General features: G+C 37.6%; 1 protein-coding gene across 2 annotated transcripts in view; it reads right to left on the bottom strand.

Annotated features, from left to right (window-relative positions):
- The window catches only part of si:dkey-49n23.1 (semaphorin-3D), a 64,060-nt gene that overhangs the window by 17,143 nt on the left and 23,700 nt on the right, over positions 1-23,217 (bottom strand). Inside the window, exons 2-7 of one of the 2 annotated variants that reach the window (XM_017450923.3) lie at positions 22,345-22,536; positions 6,075-6,241; positions 3,998-4,060; positions 3,524-3,643; positions 3,116-3,209; positions 942-1,070 (exon numbers count right to left, since the gene is read on the bottom strand). In XM_017450923.3, the coding sequence (XP_017306412.1) occupies positions 942-1,070; positions 3,116-3,209; positions 3,524-3,643; positions 3,998-4,060; positions 6,075-6,241; positions 22,345-22,480 (709 nt within the window). In that variant the 5' untranslated portion in view covers positions 22,481-22,536. Of the gene's footprint in view, positions 1-941; positions 1,071-3,115; positions 3,210-3,523; positions 3,644-3,997; positions 4,061-6,074; positions 6,242-22,344; positions 22,540-23,217 lie in introns of both variants that reach the window. The other variant, XM_017450921.3, reaches the window with a different exon arrangement.

Here is a 23,217-nt window from a genome sequence, read left to right as displayed (position 1 = left end):
ATGGGGGGGGGGGGGTTTTGGGGGTGATGTAATAATTACCAGAGCTTCTCTGTGATTTTACTTTTTACCTTCTATACCTTTTTACTTTTTACCTTCTATAAAAGAGCCTGTAAAAAAAAAAACCCAGGTTAAACTAGGTACTCGATTTGTTCTCGAAATTTAGTCATTTCAGCCAAACACCACTTTGACGTAAACTTCCTGAAAAATCTCAAAAATAGCAAACGGAATGCTTACATACTGCTTATTCAAACAGCATTTGATAACGTTGTTCTCCCCAAATTGAAACTAAATATAAAGTTTCAGATCTCGCCCAGTTGAAACTTTTCTTTTTCTTCGTCGGTGCACACTGAGGTGCTGCACCATGTTACATATGACGCACGGGGCTGCTGTGATGGTTCATCGGCACATAAACGGCAAAGACATGCCCATCTCTGCAATTTCTACAGAAATCGCTTATCCCGTGCGAACTGATGATGAATATCACAGATGTCCGTAGTAACAATTACTTTACAGCCACATGTCCAGAAAACTAATCCTGTTCCGAATAGGGATTTAGCTGCTTCAACAGCTACTTAAATGACTTTCAGTTCAAAAGTATGTGCATTGGGTGTAACAATCACTTTGTAGTGTTTATGTAGTATACTATAGACCCAATAATACGTTATTTGAGATTCAGTCTGATTGGATTTGGTGCACCTGTTGAACAATGCTACATTTCTTAGTAAACACTGAAATTTTATATTTAATTTGAAAACATATACTGTATATAAGTGTGAGAATAAAGTGTACATAAATTAAAAACACAAAGGTCATTTGGCCAAAAAACATTTTGATAGGCGATAGTTACTTTATGAATGTAAACAGTACTCAGACATTCAGTTTCTTCTGATGGCTCTGATATGCTGAAATGCATTTTAAAAGAAAAATTGTTGGAATCTCACCATTGAGCCAGTGGTCATTATGAGCCTCGGTGCGAATGTAGTGCTGACTGGTTGTGTGCACAGAGCTACGAAATATGGCTGCATTGTTTCCCATGAAGTCCACTGACGTTCCTGCATACAAGTCTCCGTCTAAAGTAAAGACATAGACATGTGAAACCTAAAGCATATGATACATGAACTCGGATGTTCATTTGAATTCTGGATCCTTCTAGAATCAAACTAATTCATGTTTATAGGATCTTATATTAGGAAGTTGAGTTTATTCCAGACTCTCCATCAATGAATGATTTAATGATAATAACAGAAGTCTGTAGCCTAGGCAGCAGTCTTTAATTAAACAGTATATGGTTCAGTGACGACTGAATGATAATAATAGAAGACCATAGTCCAGGCAGCAGTCTTTAATTAAGCAGCATATGGTTTATGTACCCTTTTCCCCATGGAGCATGGGGTTATGTAGTTTTTAAAAAATGGCAAAAAATTATAAATCAAGTGGTTAACTTTCATTTCCTGACTGTGGAACAACATGAGAAGTTTTCATCCCACCAATTAGCCATGAAATTATAGGCCATGACAGAATCTGCCAAGGACAGTGCTGATTATTTCTAACAGTGTTGAGAGCTTCCCACACTAGTCATACATCTGTGCACGAATTATAAAGTATGGTTCCTTAAGTCAAATATATCATATGTGGGAGGAAACATTCTCTGGATATATGAATGTGTGTTCATAAATATATTAGAGTAGGATATAATGAAAGGGTTTACTGATCCTTTTATTCTTTCTTTCAGCATGTATCTCTTGCATTGCTGTACGTCTATATGTATGATTAATATACATTTAAATCTAATCTGCATTGCAGTATACATAACCAACCTATATAGCTTCAGTTAATGTTCACATCAAACATCAGAATAGGGGAAATGTGATCTCAGTGACTGCGGCTGTGACATGGTTGCTGGTGCCAGTCGGGCTGGTGTGATTATTTTAGAAACTATTGTTCTCATGGGATTTTCAGTCTCTAGCGTTTATACTATAATAAAAAAAGAGAAAATATCCAGTGAGCAGAAAAGGAGAATGGCTGTCTTATGCTTACAGGAAGGCTACACTAACTCGAATAACTACTCTTTACAACCAAGGTATGCAGAAAAGCATCACAAACCATGTCAGACTAATCAAACCATGAGGCACATGGTCTACAACAGCAGAAGATCACATCAGGTTCCACTTCTGTCAACCAAGAACAGGAATCTGAGGCTACAGTAAACAAAGTCTCACTAAAATGACACAGCTGAAGACTGCAAAAAGACCAGATGTTGTTTTTTCCCGTTTTCAAATTGTCCAGTTTTTCTGCACTTATGCCCTGTATCTGCATGATTTTATGCATTGTGCTGCTGCCACATGATTGGCTGACTGGATAGTCGTATGACTGTGCAGGCGTATGGGTAATAATGTGGACTGTAATTGTACACAGTCCACTCTGAAACTACTGGAACAGCAAGGCCACTTAATTTGTTTTGTGCTATACACCAAAGACGTTTGGGTTTGAGATCGAAAGACGGATGAGAGTTTAGGATTTCAGCTTTTATTTCCTGGTATTTACATCTAGATGTCTTAAACAACATAAAACATAGCACTTTTGAATCAGACCACCCAAATTTTAGGCGAGAAAAAAAATGTGACTCAACATTTGACATGTTACTGACAGATGTTTCTTGTTACTCAGGTCCTGTTAGATTAAATGTTCAAACAATAAATAGCTTTGAACATCTACTCTCGGTTTTAGCCTTCAGTTTCACATATGAAGACTGCATTTGTTGTTAAAAAGGATAAGCCAACATGAAGATCAGAGTGCTGTCTTTGGGAGAAAAGCAAGACATTTTTAAGCTAAGAAAAGAGGGGAAAACTCAATTCTCATATTCGTCCTTTGATCTCAAACCCACATGTCTTTAGTCTAAAGCAAAAACAAATAAATTGGCCTTGCTGTTCCAATAGTTCCAGAGAGGACTGTACATGCAATAAATACGTATAACTGCTTTTCATTTTATATTGTTCTGTTTTAAACTGTATTAGTGTGCTTTTCTGTTTCTATAACGAACACAAACAAATACAAGCTTAGTAGAAATACTGATTTTAAAAAATCCGTTGCAATCTCAGTTACAACGTATGCTTACCAGTGAGTCGAGCAGAGAACGGCTCATGTGGACTAAAGGGACATTTCCCTCTCCCGGATTCAACAGCATTGCTCAGCAGTCTAAGCGCAGGTTCCTAGGTGACAAAGACAACCATGTCAGCCTCTTAACCCTTTCTATATAATGTCTTCATTGTTAGCTGAAACCTTTGGTCAATACTTCTCAGTAGGTGACCGAGGGTGTTATTCATCCCTGTTGGTGTTCATATTGAAAGCCAGTATGCTTAAATTTAGCCCTTAAATGTCCTGTTGTTTGATTGATGCCACCCGTGAATCTGTCACAAGCCATAAAAGGCAAAATGATACATGACAGTCAGTAAATATAAAAAGGCAGAATAAAGAGACAGCTGGAAAATGTCAGATTGTACCTTGTGAAGGGTGACTTTCTCACCTCGACATTGTGGCCCAGGTCAATGTATGTACACACAGGGTGGTACGCCCCGGTTCCACATGCATACACATGTGTTTTGTTGAATGGTTGAAGGAGCCTCACAAAATTGGCACAGTCAGTCTGGGGAGATAAAACAGTATCTCAGATTAAAGCCTGAGCAATTGCAGAATGAGGTGGATATAAACCACTGTTGACAGCTTTAAATCACTGCACAATACTCTCTTTGATGTTTCTGACGCTGTAAAAGAGAAATGTCAAACGCAAGGAGAGTAAACTTACCTCCCTACATGGTTTTTAATTAGCGTCATCCCTTCTAAAGTTAATGAATAATACTTTATTACTCTTTGTGTATATCAGAGAGTAGGAGAATATGGCACTAAACTATATATGGCACTAAAAATAAAAGATGGGTTTTTTTTGGATGGGGAGGGGGGGGGGGTGTTGAACTTTCTTAACCTTTTGAAGTTTACTTACCAACAGATTCTTTCCTGCATGTTTGCAGCGTTCAGTATGTTCTCTTCCAGCTGGCCAGTGAATCTAAAAATGGATAGGAAAGAGACTGTTTTCCCAAGGCTTTATGAAAAACACAGTTTTTACAGAGCAATGTATGGTAATAAATTTGCCTTCATTTGTTATACAACAATCTACTTATATAATGTATAATTAGAATAATTAATAATTAAATTTAAATGTGTGCTTTCAGTCAAAGTTACCCATTTTAAATTTTTTATTTTTTATTTTTTATTGTTCAAAGTGGAAACAGACTGAAAATAATTTTTCCAACATGAAACTTTATGTGCTAGACTCACTATTTCTAAAACTTCAGATTTACATTACATCGTTTATTCTTACCTTCAGGTCATTTTGAAAGTAACAGTGTGAAAGTGTTAAGAGTGACTGCTCTGTATAAATATACAACAAAAAGGTGATTTTAGAGGCAGTCCAAGTTCCCCCATGTGTTATTTAATTCTCACCTACACACACGGCTGCCATTAGGAGGATCCACCAATATAACTTATTTAAAATTAGTTTTTAAAAAAATGTTTTCTTTAAAATTAGTTTAATTTAAGAACTGTAGTAATTGCATTTGTATAAAATCCAAAGAAATGACTAATAGCACTAATTGGTGTACCCTTAAAATGGCTTAGCAGTGACTGACAATGGAACACTGGTCAAATGGTATTTTTCCTTCCTAATGGGAAAGTTAAATACTTTCATAAATTACATTTACATTTTACATTTATTCATTTAGCAGATGCTTTTCTCCAAAGTGACTTACAAATGAAGGAATACAAGCAAAATACATACCGAAATGCCAAAAATAAATACATATGCAATAAAAAAAATAAAAAAAATGCAATTTCCCATTACCATGAATGTAGTCAATTCTAGAATATGCAGGGCAGTGGGTCCATGTTAAGATCTTCCGAGCTAAAGAAAGTCTATCAAACTGCATTCAGTTTAGTAATGTCACAGTAAACAGTGTGACTTCCTATAATCTATAAACATGAACACAACTTGAGAGTGTAGCTGACTGCTGTAACATTATGGAGCCAAGGAGCATCCCGATTTATTTATTTATTTATTTATTTATGTATTTTTTAGGGGAACTTGATATTGTTTCACACCATAAGTCCTGCCTCCTAAAGTTTGCTGTTGGAATTTGACTGCAAATGAAACTATAAGTCCACTTTGAACTTATATTGGCAAATACAGATGAATGAAATTGCACAGCTTAATGATGTTTGAAAAAATGATGTGAAGATTTTGGTAAGATACTATATTAAGCATGTAGTTCCAGTGCAAAAACGAAAGAAACAAACAGCAAATTGTCGTGGCTGATCAAAAAAGTGTCAAATTGATCAACTGTTCCTTTAATCAAACCTCAAAAGAGTAAAAGAAAAAGTTTTTTTTTAAAAAGCAAATATTAAACATTTTAAATGAGTGTATACTACTGAAGTAAATAATTGATACCATATTGATTCTTGAGTTCTGGTCTGTACTGCAGCATGTCTAGGTATGACACATACCTCACAAATCATGCAATTTTTGTGCAGCAAATTGTTACCAGGTAGTGACCCATAGAACTGCTGCCAGTTTGAAGGCTGTATCTTGTACATGGTACCAGAAAGTCACACATGGTACTCACTATCGCAGTTTCTACCTTCATACCACTTCATCAGTCATGAGAAATGTTAACTTCATTTGTTACATGCATGAAAGCCATTTCAGCCTCATGAGACGTCATGACAAACTGATCATGACAAATTGGGAAAATTTTAGCACCATTAAATGAGAAAACAAATAAGCACATAGTGCTCAGAGTTACCGTGTAAGAAATCTCTAGGCGTGTATCAACAGGATTACACACTTTGACCTGTTGATATTACATGCATAATGGCATGCAATACCATCAAGCAACTCTAACCAACCGTTTCTTCCATCTTATCGGTATGTGTCTAATGAAGTATGCGCAATGATGATGTAAACATGATGCTCTGGTGAAAGGTGTTGGAGTGAAATGGAGGTGGTGGGTGAAGAGTTTTATAACCTTGTGTATAGTCTGGGTCAGACTCTCAGAGTCGAGCATGTAGACGTGGTCTCTTCCTCCAACCAGCAGCCAACCACGATCCTCATCCAACAGCAGAACTTCATAATACCCATTAACCACTGCACCACTGTGCCAGAACATGGCTGAACTGTTCCTTGTTCGCAGCTCTGAGGAATGAAATGAGATCAGTTGAATGAATTGTAATATGTAAAGACAAGTGACCAAGCAAAATTAACAAGACAGATGTGTACTTATGTGACACCTATTCTTGAGACATTTAAAGCCTCGATCATAGGTCTGTAAAGTTAAATCAATTGAAATTGAATTTGCAGTATACCAAGAAAGCTATTTTCACACTTCCTGATTCTACGCAAAACAAATCAATGTCATAGTTGGCATGGATTCCCCGTTTGTGGTACATGTGCTGTCCTGCGTGTTACTAAGCCCTGTTTTCCTAGTTTCCAATTTTATATACCATGTTCATTGTTGAGATCCTCTACTGGTTACTGTTTATGAATTTTTCTATGATGACCCTGATTGCTAATGTGTTGTCACCCACTATGATGATTTCTGGATTTGCCTAAATAATACCCATGCTGAGTTTACACATTTCCATCCTGCCTCATCAACTCTCACGTTGTTACAATAATAGTAGTAGTAGTATAAATTACAGCAATGGTTCAATGGATTGGCACCCCAACCAGGGTGTCCTCCACGTTGTGCCCCAGGTTGTGCCCCTGTGTGTGCAGAGTTTGCTTGTTCACTCCTTGCCTTGGGGGTTTCCTCTAGGTGCTCCGGTTTCCTCCCCCAGTCCTAGAAAACATGTGTTGTAGGCTGACTGGCATTTCCGAATTGTCTGTAGTGTATGAACGTGTGCGCCATTGTGCCCTGCAATGGGTTGGCACTCCCGTCCAGGGTGTCCCACGCCTTGTGTCCCGAGTTCCCTGGGATAGGCTCCAGGTTCCCCTGTAACCTTGTGTAGGATAAGCGGGATGGATGGATGTTTACAGTTCACTTTATCACATATGGCTTCCTCCCAAAGAATGAATTGCCATTACCTTTACCAGCAGAGATGCACTGATAATTTGATATTGAGAGAGCAGACTGTGTGCTTTGTACTGAGTGGTGTGACAAAAGCTATTTTGTCACACCACTAGTCAAAAGCTAGTCAAATTAACCCTTATTCAAAATAGTCATCACAAGTGGGCACGCTAAAGAGCGACGATGCTACATTTCTGTTTATGTTTGTTTCACAAAGTTACAAAGCAAAAAAGATCACAGAGTGCATTTGATCTCGTGAAGCTTTGTCAGCAAAACTCCAAAGAGATAAGAGTAGTGGACAAATCACTGGCTGGTCAAGCAGATTATGTGTCCAGGGTGTCAGTATTTCATGTGTAGGCAGACAAGCTCAGGAAGCTGCTGATTTAGTGGTCACCAGCTTTTTTTGTCACTCTGCCAACAACCAGGGAAAGAAAAAAAACACCCTACTACCTATTAGCTTTCACAAAACATAACCTTTCATTTAATATGTTTGTTTAAATGTAACATGTTCTATGGATCATATATTTCTCTGTGGTACAAAGTAACCCTTCTGTGCTACACAAACCAAGGATGGGGTTTGGTACAGTGCACTTAAAAACTGTTAAAGTCTTAAAGTCACCCCTATCAGGGATTTCAATGCTCGCATATTATCCACAGTCTGCATTAATAGACATAATTAACTTGTCATTCTTGTGAGGTAAATTACATTAGTTGTCAGTTTTTAGCTTGGTTAGTTAGACATCCTGCCTTGACAACTAATTACATTTGGCTGGGCAAACAGTTTGGGAGCATTCACTTACCTGGTGGAATATTATTATTTGCCTAACTCTGGATAATGAGATGTTTATAAGAGCTGAATTACCATCTTCATTCTTCGGTAGCACTATAATCTAGAAGTGTGTCATTTTTTACAGTTTACAGATGGAAAACTTGTATTGCAACCTAATTGCTACATTGATCTGTATAAACATGTCAGATTGTAGGGTCACAGTTATTACATTTAGGTAATAACATTAAGTACTTTTTAAATATTAATCCTTTACAAATACAAGTATACAAGTATCACTTTCCAGAAACAATGCAGATCATTGGTGCGTTTTGACTCCATGTCAATCAAATGTCTCACTGTTAGGGTCAATGAAAGGGTATCATTAATTTGAAAGACACCTAAAATAAATATGTCAATCATATGTCCTAACACTACCTTTTAGGACCACTTTCACAAATTAGGCCTTCCGATACTCATGTGGAGATATGTGCATGTTGTCCCAGCTGGGAACTGTGGAAGCAGTTACTTGGACTGGTGCAGGTTACGCAAACAGAACACACACACGTGCACACTCTCTCTCATAGCTTAAGCATGCCTCGCTGCATCCTCTCCCTCCCCCCTGGGGAGAAGGAGTTTAACAAGGCAGAAAATGACCCTGGCCAATCAGTGCCAATTAACCCTGTACACCGTCGGCTGACATGTGCACCATGTCCAACAGACAGCCGGGGAACACTGGGGGAAACCTCTATGCTTCCATGCTGAAATGGTGTTTTGTCTAAAAGCAGTCTCTGTATCTTCTGTGGATGCTTGAAGCATATCGGAGTTTGATTTTAAAACAATTTCTATCTACTTTGGCAGGTGGTGATAGGTTGCATAAAAAAATGAAATGAGTTCTGAGTGTTGTTGACTCTCTGATTTTTATGGTGAAATGACACAGGTTATACAAATTATGTAAAGTATGAATGTAAAAATGTACTTAACAGATCAAACCACGAAAAAAAGTCCCCACTTAAACCGAACTTCCAACTGACATGCTAAACCATTTTAATTTGTCATGCATGTTTAAATAAATGCACCTCCATGCTGTAACTATAACACATCATTTGAAATCCCACCTCCTGCTGTACTACACACATCGGCTGAATCATGATTTGGCTGACAGTAGAATGATTTGTACCATTCAGATTAATTAGCATGTATGATAACCGATATTTCCTGAATCACAAACATGCAGGTATCTGAAAATACTCACAAAATCAGGCAAAGGCATCACATATTTATATCGTTAAAAAAGTACATAGAAAATAAATATGCTATCCAGACTCAAATAATATGCAGCAAACAGTGTAGCTCAAATGTTCACCAATGACTTTGTGAAAAACTTCATCAGCAAAAGATAGGAATTCATATATCGGCTCATTGCCCTTAGTCTGCATTAATGCATTTAACTAGCTACCTAACTAGCCATATGTTATTACATTACATTAGCTACCACTTTTTAACATAGTCGATTAGGATTCTAGGCAGGCAGAAACAGGGGACTGGGCAAGCACACTGAAGCTTCCACTTGCCTGGTCGTCTAGCTAATAAATTTATCATTTACTCCTTCAGTCCTTTCTGTCTCTGACTTTGGCAAACTACAGTTTTTGTAATTTGTATTTGGGGGTTGATGTTAACTTGATAGCTTGAACAATAAAAAATCCAGTCTTGCTTAATGATTTCTACAACTATTTTTCATTATTTCTTTCCACTGAGCCAGTGATTTTCACATTGATTAATCCCTTCCTTAATAAAAGTCCAATTCAACAGTCTACTTTATCCCTCGACTGATTTTTTTTGTTGTTTTTTTCTTCTTTTTTTTCTTTCATTTATTAGAAAGAAAACCCCTCTTCACATCTCAGGGCCTTTGAAAACAGCACGACTTGTCACCATGGCTCGCTACTTGCTGATGGAGATTAATTGGCTGAGGGAGAAGTGCAGAGTGCCAGTGATGAAGTATCCTCTTCAGGGGCTACTAGAGGCTTCATGATGGACATTTTGCATTCCAGCCCCATACAGAGGGAATTTCCAAGCCAGCTAGAGGAATCACATAAATACATAGAACATGCAGTGGAATCTAAGTAATTGGAAAGCTTACTACCATGTTAAGAGACACGACCGCACTGGGGAACTTAACAAACAACCATGAAAAGGCCACAGTAGTGGACCACTAATGACTATTCATCTATTTAAAACATTAGGTCTTAACCCAGCTAGGTTTTACATTACATTTATGGCTTTTGGCAGACGCCCTTATCCAGAGCAACTTACATTTATCTCATTTATAAAACTGAGCAATTGAGGGTTAAGGGCCTTGCCCAAGGGCCCAACAGTGGTAGCTTGGCAGTGCTGGGGCTTGAAATCCTGACCTTCTGATCAGTAACCCAGAGCATTTAACCAGTGCGGCACCACTGCCCCGCTGTCCCCACTAGCACTGCCTAGCTTTAACCTCCAGTTTAATCTTACCATGCTTCACTAAAATAAGCTATGCTTTTTAAAAATATTTTATTAAAACATGAAATGCAAAACAATGGAAGAAATGAAAAATGGAAAAATGACCCAGGTTCATTCAACCAGATGTATGTTTTACTGTTTCACTACAATATAGCCACATCAATATCAGTGTAGCTATACAATAAGAGCCTATGACACACCACAATATGCAAGTATTTTAAATATGTTCCTAGAACAACACAGTACCAAACTGTAAAACACATCTGGAGTAACATACTGTTTTAAACACGGTCTTGTTCTTCACAATGTGGTCTTTTGGGCCATTTTGGGCCCCAACATTATGACTCTTTAATAGAACTTTAATAGTTCCTTAAGTATGACATAGTAATTGCTCACTGACAAGTACAAATAAATATTCTAATTGGGAATTGTCAAGCCCATCCATTACAACACTTATTTATCAAAAGAGCTATGTAGCCAACAACACCTGCTGGATTCATTTCCGCCTTGCCCATGTCATCACCAAGAAACCTTTAACCACAAATGTTTACCAAGAACCCAACAGAGACCCTGGGTTTCACTGTGTGCGTCTTGCAGGTCTCCATGTTGTAGATTCAGGTTTTTTTTTTTCTTTTTTCAAACTGTAGATTCAACACACCCACACATAGGAAGTTTTATTTATTTATTATTATTTATTTTTAATTCACCAATCCACCCTACTACTTTAAACTGACATTTTTGTTTCAGAGGGGGGAAAAAAAATCATAAATAGGCTTTTTTTTAATATCATAAAATCAAAAGCATTTACCTAATTAGTAGCAAACTTGTGACTGTATAAACATTTGGTATTACATTACATATGCTGTATATTTTGTCACTTTTAATACAAAGTTCCCAAACCTGGGCAAATCCCCATAACCACATTCCAAAATCTAATGGAAAGCCTTCCCAGAAGAGTGGAGGTTATTATAACAGCAAAGGAGGACTAAATCTGTAGTGGGATGTTATAATGTTATGGTCACTTTTCCACAAACGTTGGGCAATATAGTGTATGTCTACATTTTGCTAATATAGATTTTATGACATCATGCACTGAATCGGACCAAGCATCGCAGATCACATAAAAAATGTAAAAAAAAAATAAAAATAAAAATAACAAAAACCCCATCACATTCTGTGTACATTCCACAAATCAAAGGTCATCAAATGTGAATATTTCCCATATTTTGATACTTTCCTCACTCTCTTGGATCACTTCCTAACCTTTTTCACATTTTCCCATTACCAAATCTGTCCTATAAACACTGGAAATTTCCTTGTTTCCCCTGTGCACACACATCTGCTTCCACATAGCCACATGTATCATGTTATCAAAACAATGGGCAGCTCATCACTCCTGATCACAGGAGGTGAATTTTAACATGCCAACCTATCATGCAAATGTCTTATACCAAGCAGGGTTTTCTAATCGCTTTAGGAGGAGGTATGGATTTATTTATTTATTCATTTTTTACAATTCATGCTTTTTTTGACCTTAGACGCAGTATTTCACCAACAACTCCAGTCAAAAGGAAAGAGCTAGAACCAGGTGGTTGAGGTCATCTTCAGTGTGAAAGAAGGAAGATATGGCTTGGTTCCATCTGGCACGGACTTGCAGGAGACTATCGACTTCATCAAGCTTGTATTTACGTTCAAGCTTTCAAGGGAAAACTGAAAATGCAAACGTGACAACTGTGAATGAGCAAATGGAAAAACAATAGCTAAAATGTGCTGAGGAATTGACCGAGTCGACCCTTTCTGATTAGCTGATGATTGTGTGACATGATGGCGTGTTTATAAAAGTAACATCGAAGTAACTGTGTTTTTCCTTTAAACTGATAGGGGGTCAGGCTAAGCAACTCTCATATTGTTCCACTTCAGTGCTACAGTCTGCTGCATAAGGCAGCACTAATCATGCAGACATGATGCAGATGGTCAACTAACCATCTGCGATAATCCATACCAACCTCGAAAGCTATGTTCCAAAGGGATGTGTGTTAACTAAGTGTTTACTAATACGGTCTATCTTTGAAGTATATAGCTGTTTTTGTTGCACAGTGTTGGCATCAAGCTGGTTTATGAACATCTACAACCGTGACACATTTCATTTGTCAGATTGGTAATTAAATAAAATGCTCTAAACATTTATTACACTGCTCAATGCCTGGAATTTCACCAATATTCTCCAGTGATGCTTTCCTTTGCTTTATTTATGCGTCATAGGTCATACTCAGAGTGGGAGACTTAAGTAAGTGACTGAAGTCCAACAGCTTAACAGTATTTATGAGGGGAAAGTTGTGTGTTTTCAGAGATGGGTGACATATTTTTGCACATATTTACAACATGCATAACTCTGGCACAGCTTATGAATTGAGCTTAAGTTTGAAGTTATATCTGAGGTCTGAATGCCAGTGTGCACAATGAAATTACATCCTCTCTGAACATGCTTAACTCAACTCTGTATATAGCCCCCTATTAGCAAAGCAATGCTTCCTGAATGTTATTCATTAAAATAACTCTGTTTCCAACAGAATGTCGGTTAAGGCTAGTTGGCATTTGAGGTTTTGATACTAGTATTATCTTCAAAGTTCAGCTTGATGTCACCTTCTTCTAAAACTGATTAATTTTGATTCAGTGAGTCAGTGCCCATGGGCATGACTGTCTTGAGCTCTAAGCTTCATGAGCCAGGCTTTAACAGTTCATAGGTGGGGTATGATTACCATTCGCTTTATAGAGTAAGACCCAGGATTAGGTCTTGCCTTGGGTTAAGCCACCCAGAAACACTATTCGCTCTGAGCTTTTAAGTTCCAACGTCTACAACAGTATTATTGGAGATATTCCAAATTCCAAACCCATTAAATCTACGGTTACTCCAGGTCTGGCTCTCTTTTCCCTTCCCCTGTAGGCATGGAAGAAGGTTCTGTTGAGTTCACAAGCTTAAGTGATTATGCATGGGAGCACTGGTGAAACACAAACCATATACAAAACATTTGTTAGAAATTGTTTGCAATCTAAAGCAGAAATGCGCTGGTCCTGTGCCCAACACCTGCAGCAATCTCATAGACAGATTGATATCAAAGTTTGCAGACTGAGCTGTGATGAGGAACATGACCACTTAAAAAAAATGTGACTTTGGGAAATAAGTGATAACTGAATGAATTTGTACTCAGACACAACTTGTATGTTGTAATGATTTTTTTAAAAAAGTGTGGTTTTAGTCAACCTTTACTGGAAGTGGTGTTAAAAAAGGTCCCAAACATCATGTGTATCTCATCAACCTGATGGGAATCAAGCATGTGCAGTATTATATCCGAATTTCCGTCTCCGCTCCTTTGCACTCAGGCTATTTGATTGACCGTAAAGCTCGAGTGGCAGAAAAAACACAAAGATGCCAAAAGTCCGGAAGCACGCAGGAAAGGCAAACATCCCAGCTGCTAGTGAAGAAGGGAGAGTGCATATGTGGAAATATCTCCTTGCAAACTGCATCTGTTCCCTTACAGTTGTGTAAGCAAAGCACTGGGCAGTATAAGAGTCAACATGGACTTAAGGCTGTCAGCCAAGGTGTCTAACATCTGCAATGGCCACGGATGCATATCTGGGAAAACTGACATTAATCTCTCACTGAGAGGGGCAATAAGTTACCTCATTTGACGTTATAACGTAGAGGAAGAAAATAACAGGGTTTAACAGACTTATTGTGTTTGGTGTTTATACTAAATCAGGCCCATGGGGTTTTTTTTCATGCCAATTACCGAAACAAGTTGTGTTTCTGCTCTTAGCTACTCTCTTTAGGGTCAATTTGTACCCAGTCATTCACGCAAAGACATGCAAATTTGTAATTTTGTATATAGAATTCTTCCTTGCAAGCATATTATCTTTGGCAGGTACTTCAGCCTTGCCATAAAGGTGGAGTCTACTGCTTCAAACACACTACATCATGTTGTTATTGGTTCTCTTAACCGTGTGGCTCCAATCCTTTCATGGTCGCAGTTGCCATATGTCGTTAGCATGTAATGATGTCATTCCAGTTATTTTATAGTCCACTGCAAAATTTCTGTATCTGACTTAAATCATCACCAACTTGCAAAACAAAGCATCCAAACTTGTAAATCAGAGGAAGTGTCCTTTATGTGCCAAAGTCCGACATCTGGATTTTGACGGAACTTGCCTGACAGAATCACTCCAGGAACTCGTCAAAAATTATTAGGATTAGACTAGACATACCTAAACGCTTAGCATTAAATTTTACACTAAGGGTCCAAAAAACACAGCCATTTTCACTGTATCAGATCTCTTGATACGAGTGTCTACAATTTTCAATCCACTGCCTCTATGAACTTTTGGGTTCAAAAAATATTGAATGAAAATGCACTAGGAGACATCAGACATAAGATTTTGCGATACCACTAACTTTTTCATTTTATAAGTTGAGAGTCTGGTCAAGAAATAAATTGTGTGCAATTTTAATATAGTTTGCATTACATGACAAAGTGTTTTGTCATTCTATTCCAGCTGCATCCACTGACCAATGAAAAAGAGTAAGAGAGAGATTTAATGACAGAGCACCATCATAATATTTTCACTGCCATGGAATACATTTGCAGTATAGACAGAGGAAACTCTTTCTGCACCAACTGTGGAGAATGCAGGACCTTTACTAATGTTACATACTCCAGTTGCCATGCCTTACGCCGCATAGTACAGCATGACAGTGCTTAGCACAGCTGAAATATAAAGAAAACAGTCACGTGGCAATAAAAGCAGGCGACTAAGAGATATGGGGCCATGATGATGGAGAGATCACTATCGCCTCGTGGGAGTTTAAACAACGGTAACGGATTGGTGCAATAGTCAGAGGTAGTTCATTCATTAAGATTTCACAACAGTAACAAATGTATACTGACACCACAGGCTATTCCCTAATTCTCAGAAAGCTAATATCATCTTGATGGAATCAGGTAATAATTTGTGAATGGTCTATAAATGACGGTTATGAAGATGTGTATCTTTGGTCACAAACATGTTGAATGGCAGGGTATTGGTAACCGAAAAAATCTGTTCTTGGTTTTTCCGGTGTTTCAAGTTGTCTTTCTTTCAGTGGTTATGGGCACCAAGATATAACTTCTGAGATAATTTCTGGTTGTTTCTCCAGGGAGGCTAAGAGGGAGAGCACTGAGACAAAAATATGGCTCTCCTCAGGTTTCCTTCAGTCTTTAATAGGTCTGGGGGGAATTTGTGCTATCGATGATATGAAAGCTTGATGTATTCCCCAGCAAAAATGATTGGGCCCATAAACATAAATGAGGTGAAGCAACGGCACACAATAAGTGGACAATTTGGTGGTTCTATTTGCTTTCTTTGTACTAATATATGTATTAAAATATATGAATTAGTGTAAAGCTAAGTCACATTAATAGAAATCCTTTAGTTTCAGAATCTGAAGATTTTTAAAAATAAAATTAATGAATGAATTAATTTTTTTCAAAAAGATTTGTTTCACTTTAAAATAATTATATATATATATATATATATATATATATATATATATATATATATATATATATATATATATATATATATATATATTTAAAAAAGGAATGTTTGCTTTAAAAGAATGACAGGAACCCAAGCAGCCAATTTGGAGCGAAGGAGAAATTTCCTTTGATTTCACAGCATATAGAGTCATAAAAAATAGCTCCATTGTTCATTGGAGCTCAGCTGAAAATAGTTAATTCAACAGAGTAGGAATCAGTTCAAGAATGGTGGCTGTTAGGAAGAGTGAGGCCTTTCTGGAAGAGAGGAAAGCAGGGTAACTTCAATTTCCTTACTTCTTCATCTTCTCGTTCTCAAACTTGCAATATCCAGATATCCAGTTTGAAGCTGGCGGATATAGAAAGACTCCACTGGGACTCAGTTCTTTAGCCTGGGTCAGTGGCAACCAGTGACCATAATTACTCATAAGGCCCCACTCTGCAGGAGGTGTTGAGGGTCAGCCTCATTAGTCTGATGAGGGAGAAAAGGGAAAACGAGGCGGAATGACGAGAACTAAAGAAATCCCCACCCCTTCCTCTCTCTACTTTGCACTTGGCGGTCTCAATAGCAAAGAATGGAGACTAGTTGTGGTACATGGCTGAGCTCTGCTCCATCAAACCAGAGTGTAAGGGAATCTCACATGGTTAAGGAAGATTAAATGGAACAATTAATGAATTAGTACATCGTGGCAAACAATCATTTTACTCTCGTTAAGAAATTTAATGAGCATCCAAACAAGTGAAAAGGAGCAAAGGTGGGAAAGAGGATCTGGTTTAATAAATCAAGATGCTTATGGAGAACCAGGTTGAAACAGAAGACAAGAGAGTTTGAGAATTTTTTATTTATTTTTTTTTAAACCATATGAACAAGCTATGGTTTGAGGAAATTATGTCTAAGTGTATCTGTCATTGCTGAGGCTATAAATTCCCAGCCCTTAATCTGCCATTGCTTATACTGAATCTCTGCCATGGAACTTTTTCCACTTTCCACTTTCAGATTAGTTCATTTCTTAGTACCATTGGCTTAAGTAACAAATAAAAAATAAATAAAAAGTGGCTTACAGCCACTATGATGTGTCACCAAACATTAAAGCCTAGTTTGTTATTCTTTCCATGTGACTAAAGTTTGCAATAAGATTGCTATAAGCTTTTAACTGAGATCAGCTGACAGTTGTATTACAAATACTTCTTACTGAGGATATATTCTTTATAAAATGGAATGCTGACAACAAGTCAGAGACATTAAGAATTGTATAAACAGTACAGCCAAACCAAATGCTTGTACATTTTCACCTAAGTGGCTCACCTACTGTCTGCTAGTTAGTTTAGGACACAAGAAATGGTGCCATCCTGTACAGCTCCTCTGCATTGGTGCATTTTCCTCACAAAGTCCCTATAATTCCATCCACCTTTATCTACCTATGGTTTGATACTTTGTGCTTTCAAATTCTCAAATATGATAGGTCAGAAAGTGTTGATTATTCATCTATAACAGCATAGATCTGACAATAGAGGTTTATATTAATACTGATAAATGATTGTTTCTATAGTAAAGGCTAATTCACTGGGTCTTTTATGGTAGACACTCAATATTATTTAAGTCCAATAGTAACCCATGATGCTTTTTAACAACTACAAATAAATATACTATTGTGAAGATTTGTATAAGGAGATGTTCATGTAACATTTATGGAAGGAGTCTCCAGTATCAGCAGTCAAATGTAAACGTTCAGTTTTCTGCCAAGTCAAACTCCAACGATGGAGGATATTCTAACAGTTTTTTTTTTCTAACACGCTGTTTTTCCTATTAACTTCAAGAGAAAGTGACTTGATCACCTATTTATAGTAGCTATAACATACATGATAAAAGGAACTAATATGTTTCATGGATGTCTTGAAAAGAATCAACCTATAACATTACCTATAACATCATGCCCAGTTGTGGTTTACTACTTTATTTGTATATTGATGGTTTATTGCTTATCTTTCAAAATAAAACAAAACGAGGTTTTAGACTTAAACAGAAGAAATGTCCTAGATAAATGTGGATCCAAGATAAATATTCAGTTAATGCAATATTAAAGTGCATTGTGGGCCAAAAGTGGCCTAAATGCAACTAATCATATCTGACGGATTCAGATAAGTGCTTCAGAGTTATTCCATGGTATGAGAACCAGATCAAACTGGTAAGCATAGACTGTCAATGGGTCATCACTCATTTGCATTCGGGGGAGGTCAGTAAATAGGACATTACTCGCTAATTTGTAGGAACTGGGAGAAAGCCTTAGGATTTCAAGAGAAACACCGAGGGTTAAGGCCAGGACAAGTTTCATTGCTTAATTGAAGTCAGAGCTAACATGATCACACTCATTTGTTCCTTTATGAGATCAGGATGTTCTTGTACATGATACATCCATTTACATAAAACATCTGCCAACGAGCTCATTCATTTGTGTGTGTGTGGATGTGTTGGGAGGATGTGCATGTGAGTACATGTCTCTCTGTCATTTCTTTTAAATCTACTGTAACACTATCCACTCCCTTTCTCCCTAAATCCCTATACAAAACTAACTTTATTTTATTTTATTTTTTTTTAGCATTAGCTTCCTACATAATGACCAATAAATGTAACTGCGTTCCTAAGAAAATGGCACCCGTCAGCTCCATGGTGTCAATTCATTCATGAATAATAACACCTCAGTGGGGAAAACTGTCCATTTGAATTCAATTATCTGACAGAAACTTCTTAATCACTATGAAATCAAGAACGTAGCTAAATTGGTAAATTTCGTTTTGCTAGAGGTTTAGATGATGATTTTACCCCTCAATCTCCTACAATCTATGGTTTCTCTTGTAGATATTAGTTTCTGTGTTGTTAATGAAGAATTTCCAGTAGTTACTGAATAAGATTCTTTAAGTTGCATTGCTGAATAGCATGCTAAGGCTTGTTATGGTTAATACCCCATTCATGATGGACTCTTCTGCATCTGGAGACATTAATATGCATTTGTTCCCCATTTCAGGCCCCTTTAACTCTCATTCTAGAGCAGGCAGGTCCACTCTGAGTCTTCCCCTTTCTCACTTGTGTAAAGTTTTCTTGAATTTGTTTTCTCAGTGGCCTCCCAGTGCTTTGCCCTCATGAGGTTCACTGCACTTCTTCATAAAGCGATTGGCTAATGTCACAAAAAAAAACCCCCAAAAAAACAGCTTGGTGAAACCATCCATGTAAGTGCTGTATTACTTTCAGCTTACACCAAAATCCAGAAAAATCCCAAAGTGGTTTCAAGAAGCATTCTGTTCTTTTCTCATATTACAGTGAGTGTTAAAATGGCTTGCCACAGCTATCTTCTACATTATATCTCTGAGTCACTTAAAAATACACAGTAAATTAGTCACTGAATTAGAGGTCAGGCTGTGTGGGATGAGTTCTGGACCCCTTGGGGTGTCGGGGGTAATGGAGCTGCACAGACAAACAGCAGTGACAAGAACACTCTCGCCTTTTTGTGCTATTCACTGCATTAAGGACCACAGTGTTCTGTAACACATCAAGTCCCTTGAGATACTATGGTATACATTGGTGCAAAGAATGTGTTGCAACACACTCACACACTCAATGTGAAAGATACTTCAGGCAAGTGAAGCACTCCAGATCCTGCTCCTTTTTTCCAAGTAACTAGAAACTAGACCACATGCTGTTTGGCCTAGTGAACCACTTACAATCCAACAGAACATCTCTAGAAATCCAAAAGGCTTTGATCTAATTTAATCACCAGTAGTCAAGAAGCTGAACTGATCTAGTGTGAGTGTAAGTTTAAGTGATCTCACTTAACGTGTCTTATGATTTATCAGAAGGATATGGTTATATTACTTCAGTGGAACTTAAGTTAGCAATCAGGTTTAAGGATAGATTAGGTTATCTATCATCGGACAAGTGTGTTTAACTTCAAAAAATGACCATCGTATTAAGATATCAGCTCTGGACTTCTGGATAAAGCAGCTTTCTTTCCTGAGCTAATCATTTATCTACTTGCGCTGGTGTAGATGATACACTCATGCCCTCATGCACAGTGGTCCACTGTTTCCCTGTGTACTTCCCCTAATTAAAAGCATTCTTCAGCAAGGCTTGTGCCCTGTTCAGTGTTCGTGACTTGACAGCTTCATTAGGTCAAAGCTTAAAGTGTGGAGCCATCCGACATGTACACAGATGTCACACAGTCACCATCGCCATGACACCACATGGCACCAGCAGCCTTGCTATCAGGAATGGGTTACATTCCAAGAACAGACATAAATGCAACGTGTAAAGGTGGACTTAAAGTGGGATACTGCAATCCCTTTATCAAGAACGACATTATGAAAATATACTACTGAAATAAATCATTCCACATGAATACTGTACTATAAGAGATGAAAATCCAACAGTGGAACCTTTCATGACTTTCTGCAGCTCTTGCCCTCGGGGGGAAATGAATCCCTCAAAATCTCAGGGTTTTTTTTTTTTTTTTCGGTAACCATATAAGACTCAAAGAAGTGCCGCTGCCAGAATGTTAATTGTCATTATGAAGCTCACTCCTGCTAGGAAGAAACAGAGACGTGATGTCATTCTCAACCAGGAGGCCGGTTTACTTTGGTTGTAATCCAATTTGCTGTCCGCATCTTCTGTCAGGGGAAAAATATCTGTGAGAATTACACTGGTAAGAACCAGACATATACTGTAATTGCGTCACTGGAATTGCGTCTATTTTACGTCAATCTGTCAGCAGGGCTCTGTTTTAAAAGGATTAATCTTGTAGCAAAAGTGGGGCATCAAATCCATTCAAGCGCAATAAAACCATTAGGTCAAATCATTTCATGTTACATGTAAAGTTGATACTACCTGACAGGTTTTCTTCAGACAAGTGCAGAAGTTATTCAGAGTAACTCCGTATTATTTTGCGAAAGTTCTGAGTCCCAAGGCTCCAGTCTGACTTTCTTTTTCCAAGAGGATTTACCAAAAATCTACAAGAAATACTACAGCCAACACATCTAATTGATGGCTCACTAAAACAGGAAACTTTGACAGCTAACCTTTGTGCATAAGCATTGTGTGCAAATTTTGTTTTTCTTCCTATTATATCCTCCCTAAGTGAGGCAACTGACCTCCTTACAGATACCTTTCCTTGTTAATGACTAACGTCTGGGTTAGAGATTCTCTGCCAAGCCTTGGAGGTGTGCTGCTCTTGTGTCATAAATAACTGGCGCCTCAGAGATGATGTGTATGTTTGAGACCCAGTATTAACATGCTTAGAGATAATGGGAAGCACATTGGCAGTAAAGAGGATAGGACACTGTACGACTCCTCCCTGTGAGGTTCTTTCCTGTCAGGAAGTCGCAGAGTGCTGGCCAGTTCCAGAAAGATCTGGAGGTCAGTTCTGAGGGTGGACTGGGATGAGCTGATAAGAGGCGAGGGCTCTGGGGATGAGCGCCTTTTTGGAGAGAATGATCAGACAGACACCCCACGGGATGCCAAGTGAAATATCCCAGGGGCACAACCTTATCTTTGGGACTGTTGTTTTTCTTTGGATACTGTAAATGTCCACATTCATTGTAGTGATAACATTGTGAAAAACAAAGGGTTAAGACTTTAAATGAAATAGGAAAAAAAAGATAAAAGGTCATAATTACCAAAGCATGAAAGGAAAAGTGGACCTATAGTCCTGTTCATTGCTTTTACTTTGCAATGAACAGGACTACAGGATTATAATTCAAATACTAAACTTCCTAGTAAAGTCAGGATGAACATTTGGTATTATGTCCTTAATAGCATTATATGATATACTAACTATTGGCTCCATTAAAAAATACAAGATATAGTTGTAGATATTATTAATCTGAAGTTAGCGGCTAAGCAGATGTAAGCCAAGATAGTTACCGCCATTACTAAAATCTCGCACCTTGTTAAAACCACAACACTGTCATGTTAGTGTGCCATAAACACTAGGTTGATAAGAATCTGATAAGGATTCCAGAAGTTACTTTATGGACACCAATTGAGGAAAACAAAATTTTCCTTAAAAATGGCTCTGCTTTGCCAGTAGGATTGACTGTATTGATTAACAGTGGTAGAATGGAAGGTTACAGTAACGGCTGCATTTTTTAAAGGCAATAATGGCAAGTTATAATAATTGTAATGTCGAATTCCTGTAAGAAATCTCATATTCCCTCAGTACTAAAATTTCAAAAGGGCACCATTAATCCAAATATTCCATAATTCCAGGACCATGATTCCTCTAAACCAATTTGCAATAATGCAGCTTTTTATTTTCTGCACTTACAAAAAATCATGGTAACAAAATAAAATGTGGAAACTAAATTGTCAATTTAAAAACTACTGAAGCTGGATTTATTGGTTTCTAACCTGTATGTGAGAGTTGCAGTCGTGGTATGTACTGGTTCCAGGCCCTATCGGCTCTAACGGCAGGCAGAAGCAACTGAAACAGCATTGCCAGCAGCGGACAGATGTGCCCCGTCCTCCAGAATCCTGCACACCTCATCTCCAGTTTCTTCTCGTAACAATGCAGGAAGTAATCTCTTTCACATTACTGATTTGCTGCTGTGAAAAACACAAGCACACAGAAAAAAATATTTTTAGTGATGAAATTTTGCATCTACCGGAAACTTATGATTAGAAGCATGTGTGTATGTATTAGCATTTCACTATATATGATTACTGGATGCTGTCAACGGGTAATGGGCTAATCACAGACCAATCAGTCTGATTCATTCAGTTTGTTTTTAATTATAATCAAGACATGAACATACTACAAGCATTAGTTTTAAATATATGTGCCACATGTCAAGGACAACCTTTGCTCCCATTGGTCCAAATTGGTACACACTGGCAAACAATTTGCCCAATAAGTTTGAACTATATTTTCCTTAATACAGTGGATGTCATGTTTTGTGGTGAAAAAATGAAATCAAGATAAATTATGTCAAAACTTTTTCCACCATAAGTGTGAAATTTCAACAGTGAAAAACAATAAGACACATTTTAGGGAAAAATAGGAAAAAATCTAAAAGTTACAATCAAAACCTGGTTGAATAAGTATACACACACTTTTATAATTGGGGATGTGGCTGTGTTCAGAATGAACCACATTCAAAAAGTCATTACCACATAGCTCTCATCAATGAAATTATTCTGATTAATCCCCCAAAAAGGCCAGCTATTTCTGTAGCATTTTCTTTACATCTTCTTGCTTTCCTCTGACAGCCGAAGTGGTCCATG

This window comes from Ictalurus punctatus, chromosome 21 (assembly GCF_001660625.3).
Source record: "Ictalurus punctatus breed USDA103 chromosome 21, Coco_2.0, whole genome shotgun sequence".
Classification (NCBI taxonomy): domain Eukaryota; kingdom Metazoa; phylum Chordata; class Actinopteri; order Siluriformes; family Ictaluridae; genus Ictalurus; species Ictalurus punctatus.
This window is presented reverse-complemented; position numbering and strand designations above follow the sequence as displayed.